At 49.0% G+C, this 6,457-nt stretch overlaps 2 protein-coding genes across 2 annotated transcripts; one reads left to right on the forward strand and one right to left on the reverse strand.

Moving 5' to 3' along the window:
• The first annotated feature begins 825 nt into the window (after positions 1-825).
• On the forward strand, positions 826-2,605 carry LOC119300328 (myosin-7B-like). Its single transcript, XM_037577327.1, has one exon. The coding sequence runs from the start codon at positions 841-843 to the stop codon at positions 2,422-2,424; it is 1,584 nt and encodes a 527-aa protein (XP_037433224.1). The 5' UTR covers positions 826-840; the 3' UTR covers positions 2,425-2,605.
• Positions 2,606-4,662: 2,057 nt separating this feature from the next.
• Positions 4,663-5,482, reverse strand: LOC119300329 (probable histone H2AXb). The gene is made up of 2 exons (XM_037577328.1): positions 5,129-5,482; positions 4,663-5,032 (listed from the first exon to the last, which is right to left on the reverse strand). The coding sequence occupies exons 1-2, from the start codon at positions 5,465-5,467 to the stop codon at positions 4,811-4,813; spliced, it is 561 nt and encodes a 186-aa protein (XP_037433225.1). The 5' UTR covers positions 5,468-5,482; the 3' UTR covers positions 4,663-4,810.
• Between the last annotated feature and the right edge of the window lie 975 nt (positions 5,483-6,457).

Raw genomic sequence — 6,457 nt, forward strand, 5'->3', positions numbered from 1 at the left:
CGAGTACCTCGAGCAGCTGGAGCGCGACGCGAAGGAGGACCTTCTTGCCTACGGTGGACCAGCCTAGCCAACGACCATACAGCCCGCGGCGGACGATGTCGCTAGAGCCTGGTCGACGGCGTTCTCTTGGACTGGCCCGGCGTCGACGCTCATCGACCTCACTGGCCCCGACCACGACGACGAGGATGCCTAGGACAACGCGCCTCCTTGTAGTTCTTACTTTTATTTAATGTTTTAGTTAATGTAAAAAAAATGGACTCATGGACTCTCGCCGGTCTTTGTGACCGGCATTAATGTTTAATTAATTTTTTTATTTTTCAAAATGTTTATGGTAATGGGTTTTTTGCGCGACCTTAAAAATGAGTCAGACCAGCGTTGAGTGTAAGCAACGACCCAAACACAAAAGCGATCATATATGTCTGTCAAACTGACTCAAACAGATAAAAAACAGACCGAATCTTCGTTGAACCGGAGCGCTGGAGTTGCTCTAGGGAAGCAATTTCGTTTTACAAAAATGATGTCCCGGGATTCGCTCGCACGGGCCACTCCTTCGCTCTGCGTCACAAACGTATTTTTCTGGCCTGCGATTCAATGCGCCGCAGCACGCGATAAGCCTACGGGATACGGCTCATCTAGGCCGTCCGTTCGTCTCCATTTCAAACCCTCTCGCCCACCCAACGGTCGTCTCGCAGCATCTCTCACCCACGGACCCACCATTACTTCTCTCGCAGGCATGTGGGCCAGCAAATGGTGGACCCACGGGTCAGCGAGACGCTCCCGCTGCATAAATCCGCACCGGGAACCGTCTCATTTCAGCCACACGCGAACCCTAGGATAGACATGGCCAAGAAAAAGTCCTCCTCCGCCGCCGCCGCCGCCGCCAACGGCAACGGCAACGACTCCGCCGCCGCTGCCAACAGCAGTGGCAACGGCAGCCACGCCGCCGCGGCCAACGGCAACGGCAACCACGCTGCCCCGGTGCTGGCGCCGGGGATGGAGGAGAAGCGGGACCCATCGCCGGTACGGGACCGGAAGGCGGAGCAGCTCAAGACGCTCAACTCCATGCTCCTCAAGGAGGCGGTCGAGCGGCGCGGCCAGGTGGCGGCGCTCACGGCGCGCCTCGAGGAGATCTCCGCCGATGGCGACGCGCTCGACGCTGCCGAGCGCGCAGTCGCGCAAGCCGCCCTCGCCGCGCCCCTCCGCGCCGCGGCCGACGAGGCATCCGCGCTCCGCGCACGCCTCGCCGCCGTCCAGGACTCCCTCCGGCTCGCGGAATCGAAGGCCGCGCTTGAGGCGGGCGCCAAGGACGATGCCACCGCGCGCCTTGAGGCGGTCGCTGGGGAGAAAGCACGGTTCCTGAAACTTCTCCAGGTCAAGGAGGCGGAGGTGGCGTCCATATCCAACAAGGTCGCGAGCCTGTCGGCCATGATGGCCGAGTTGGAGGGCAACAATTCCGAGCTATTGAGTCAGAATGGCGAACTCATAAAGCAATTGGGGGAGACAAAGGAGGCGGTTCGGGTGGTCTCCTGCCAGAAGGCAGAGGTGGAGAGAAGCTTCCAGGAATTCAAGAAAGAATCTGAGGCGTTCCGGGTGGAAATGGAGGGGAAGTTGAAGGTGAAGGTGGAGGAACTGAAGGTGCTGGGATCCAAGAAGGCGGAGATGGATGCAAGGGTGGCCTCTTTGGAAACAGAGCTCGCATTGTCTGTGACTAAGACAGGGGGGTTAGAGGCTGAAGTAATGGCAAAGAAGAGGGAGCTTGATTTGTTGAAGGGCAAAAGTGATAAGCTCCAATCAGAGGTTGCTGAAGCAGAGAGGAAACACAGCATGTCTGCAGAAGAGGTTGAGAGGCTCAGGATGGAATTGGGTGTGTTGGTGAAGGCAAAGGAGGTTGCTTCCAAGGCATTTGATGCTGAGAAGACTGAAATCATGAAGGAATTGGAGAGCCTCAAGAGGAAGGTGGAGGAAATCCAGGCTGACAAGGAGGCGGCCGAGGGGGTGACACGTGAGAAGGATGCTCAGACCGTTAAGTTGAGGGCTGAGTTGGAGGAGCTCCATGTTTCCATGTCACAGCTCCAAACATCATGTGATGAACTTGATACCAAGCATTCACGCCTGCAGAGCGAGAAGAATTCAGTTCAGAAAGCACTGGATGCTGAGAAGGCTGAAGCAGGGAAGCTGATGTCTAAAATCAAGGCACTGGAGAACTGCAATGGTAAAATGGACGGCGAGATTGGAGAGTTGAGGATTGCATTGAAGGAAAAGAATGGGAAGATCGAAGCCCTTACCAGTGAGGCTGAGGAGCTGCAGCTCGCAGTGACTGAAGCGCAGAAGAAGAACAAGGGTGGTATCTGGGTGTGGGTGTATGCCGCCACCACCACCATGGTGGCCGCAATCTCCCTGATCTATGCTGCCAGGGGCCATTGAAGGAGTGCACTTTTCTTTTTCTTTTTTCTATGTTGATCCTCTATTTGCATGCTAGTATGCCACTCGAAATGGTCAGGTTGCTATCTTAGCTGCATCACATATGATGAATCGGCTGGTACTATGGAATGAAATCAATTTTTTGCTTGCATTCTGGCAATATGTTTGTTCTTGTTGCTGTTGATGTTCATGTGTTTCGTCTTTGAAGTTCTGTACCATGATGATTGCTGGGTGTTTTGCTGTCAGGGCAAGCATTATGGGTATATGGGGATTTCCTGTTGGTGTTGTTTTCTCATATCGGCTTGCAAAATGGACCTTGAGCTGGTAGGATGTTATAGTTGTTACTTGGCCAGTACTGGGATGTGTTAGACTTCTTCCAGTGCTTGGTGATAACTAAACTGAGAGTTGTATTCTCTCATTTTTAATTTGCTACTTTTTGCATTGGCACTACCTTTGCATCATGAGCAAATATTCGTGCGTCCTGTCTGATAGCACTAGGACACAAGGGTTGCTTTCCAGTTTCCACAGAATATATGGTTGTATGGTGGTGATGATATATTGATAATATGTTTCCCATTGTAACAACTACTGGTTTCGTTGTCCTGTTTTTGCTCATGTATGTAGAGAAATGCAAAGGGCCTTTTCTGAACCACGTGAAAACACTATGAAGAGGACCAAAAGGGATCTCAACGTCACTTCAAAGTTGACAAAAGCACAAGGAATTGTCTCTCTTTGAAGTGTTACATAGCACCAAGTTGTACGGCATCTTCCTGGGATACGTTGAGGTAAAAGCTTTGGGTGTATTGCTTGAGTGTTGGTCATTCATATAGGTTAGAAGATAATTTAAGTTCCTGTCAAGAGAAAGATAATTCAAGCGAAGAAAACAGGGTCGTAATAGACATTAGTGTAATACTAGAATACAGAGGCACAGAACTACGCTTTGTCTTAAGGGTTAGGGTTTTCGTGATAATTTACGCACTGCACTTGATTCAACCGGCTCCCTCCTCTGTACTCAGAATAAACAAAGACTATATCTTGAGATGAAAATTATTCTGTGCTTGCTATATTGCTAAAAATGATTGGTCAGATGGGTAACAGTGTACAGCTTGTTTGTTCTGTGCTCTATATTGCTAAAATTATTCTATGCATAACTGCTACCCCCTCCGTTCCAAAATACTTGACTTTTATTTGTCCAAAAATGGATGTACCTATATACTAAAACATGTCTAGATATATCTATATTTTAACAAAAGAAAGGCATGTATTGTGGAACGAAGGGAGTACATTGTAGAGGATTTCTGGTCTGGGTTGTGTTGGCATCCTGGAGCCTCGAACCACTGAGGAGGATTACTGAACAATTTATGCTGAGAATGGTGCAAATTGAACTTACAATCATATTCTCATGAAACATTCAGGAAGTTTTGCAGGCCTTTTTTTTTTTGTGTGTGTGGAGGGGAAGAAGCTTACAAACTTGCTTGAAAGAAATAGTACCGTCGCACTTCCGAATCTTGCCATGACTGAAGATATGCAGGTGTTTCAGTGCTAAAAAGGATTCTAAGCCTTATATTCAATCTACAAAAGGGCACTCACACATCATCATGAATTGCTGTTGGGGTAAGCACCAAATAGCTGAATTGAACAATCACATTTGCCAACAAGAACAAACTTGGGCATTCGCTTAACAGAAGAACGCCCACGGGCCAGAAAGTAATCCACAGGATCACAACAGTCCAGCGCCATTCATTAATCAGACTAAACAGAACTAGCACCTCCGTTTCATGCAGATTAACAAGACTTTTTCACATTGACAAATCACAGGGAGTAATAACGAGAACTAGATTGCTAGTATTCCATTCCAATCGGATTCATCGTCGATACACCAAACAAAACATTCGCCCAGAACTAATCCAACAACCTAAAGCATCGTCATGGTAGAAAAACAGTACATAGCTACCTTGCAATTATGAATTCAATGTGCTAGTTGAAACAACTTCCACTTTGAAAATGGTATCATGGGACGAACAGGATGATGTGCTCACTATATTGCTAAAATGATTGGTAACATCTTACTGTTTCTTTTATCCTTGTTAGTCTGCAAGATTCTACGCTTGACTGCTACTCCCTCCGTTCCAAATTACTCGTTGTGGTTTTAGTTCAAATTACTAAAACCACAACGAATAATTTGGAACAGAGGGAGTACATTGTACTGCCAGAAAATACTCTCTGGAACAGCATTCAGACTCAAACTGTAAAAACATGTTTTCACCATTCATTCCGCATCATAGACATCAATAAGATGTTTTCACGTTGACATATCACGATGAATAATAACAAGAACCAGATTGACCCAGAACGTTGTTAGATTAGTTCTAGTTTGATCTGCGAGGTTCTAGAACTCCTGGGACGCGGAGCCGATGTCGCCCTTGCCCTTGCCGACCTTCTTGGGGAGCAGCGTGGTGTGGATGTTGGGCAGCACACCACCGGCGGCGATGGTGACCGCGCCCAGAAGCCGGCTCAGCTCCTCATCGTTGCGGACCGCCAGCTGGATGTGGCGCGGCACGATCCGGGTCTTCTTGTTGTCGCGCGCAGCATTGCCGGCGAGCTCCAGGACCTGAAGAGAAGAAAACCAAGAATCGAATACCCGTGAGGGGACAGAAGAGGAGAATGCCTATGGGTAACGAAACGCGGAGAGGGTTGATGCGGTTACCTCAGCGGCGAGGTACTCGAGGACGGCGGAGAGGTAGACAGGGGCGCCGGCACCGACGCGCTGGGCGTACTTGCCGATCTTGAGGTACCTGGCGATGCGGCCGACGGGGAACTGGAGGCCGGCCTTGGAAGACCGCGAGACGGTCTTGGACACCGCCTTGCCCTTGCCCCTCCCGCTGCCGGCAGAACTCATCTTCTCGTCGCTACGAAGGGTGGACGCGCGGATACGGTGGTTGCCGGAGAGATGGCCGGAGTCGGACAGATTGTTGAGGGATGAATGTGGAGATGGTGTGCCCGCGGGGGCGGTGGTGTGATTATATAGAAGGAGGAGGTGGTGCATGATTGGTGGGGAGGGTTAGGCCGTGGATCGGTGACGTGGAGGGGCACTGCCGTCGGATGGAGGACGAGGAGGGGAAATTTTGGGGGATTGGCGCGGATCAGGAGTTTGGAGGGAGGCGGAAAATTTTGGAATGGAAAGTGATTAGAGGGGGGGAGAGCACGGGAACTCTCTCGGTTTGGGGTGTTTCGTCCAAGATGGGCCCATGCGTCAATGGCTTGTGGACTTACTCTCTCCGGTCTTTTTTACTTTGCATATAAAAATTATCTGAAGTCAAATTTAGTAAAGTTTGACCATATTTATATGAAAAAATATCAACATCTATAATGATAAAGTTATGCAATATGAAAATTTAAGTTATTGCGCATCTACTGATATTGATTTCACATTGTGAATGTTTATTTTTTTTTCTGTAAAGTTGGTCAAATTTTACGAGGCTTGACTTCAGACAAATCTTATATGCGAACTAAAAAAGACCGGAGGGAGTACTGTCGTACCTGGACCATGTGACACGTGGCTAACTGCTTGTTTGGCTCATGCCATTGGGTTGGAATTCACAGATTTCATTTTACAATTCCAGCCCAACTTGTTTGGCTGTCGCGCAAGGATAGCAATAGGCATATATTGATCGGCGTCCGATCCGGGCAGATGCGAGTCTCGTGGGCCGTCAGATTTGGCCAAAAAGTTTGCCCCACCACCCTTTTCCTCTACCTCTTGCGCACATTGACAATCAGTTCACGCACATGCCTCCGCGCTTGCCGACCGCCCGCGCTCGACGTCCCTCTCACCACTAAGGAAGACACAAAGTTGGCCGCAAAAACACCTCCTTGTCAAAAATGGGCATATTATACCTACTGACTTTTTTATCCTTGATATGCCCGAAGATGAAAAATTATCAACTACTCTTGGTAGGCCATTATTGAACACCACAGGTCCAGCATTGGATTGTGCAGAAGGGAAAGTAACCTTCAGAATTTGCGATGAATAAATAGT

Source organism: Triticum dicoccoides, chromosome 5A (genome assembly GCF_002162155.2).
Source record: "Triticum dicoccoides isolate Atlit2015 ecotype Zavitan chromosome 5A, WEW_v2.0, whole genome shotgun sequence".
In the NCBI taxonomy this organism is placed as follows: domain Eukaryota; kingdom Viridiplantae; phylum Streptophyta; class Magnoliopsida; order Poales; family Poaceae; genus Triticum; species Triticum dicoccoides.

Coding starts and splice junctions, on each gene's coding strand:
- LOC119300328 (XM_037577327.1), top strand. CDS start 841: ATGGCCAAGAAAAAGTCCTCCTCCGCCGCCGCCGCCGCCGCCAACGGC.
- LOC119300329 (XM_037577328.1), bottom strand. CDS start 5,467: ATGCACCACCTCCTCCTTCTATATAATCACACCACCGCCCCCGCGGGC. Junction 5,033..5,128: donor TCGAGTACCTCGCCGCTGAG/GTAACCGCATCA, acceptor TCTTCTCTTCAG/GTCCTGGAGCTCGCCGGCAA.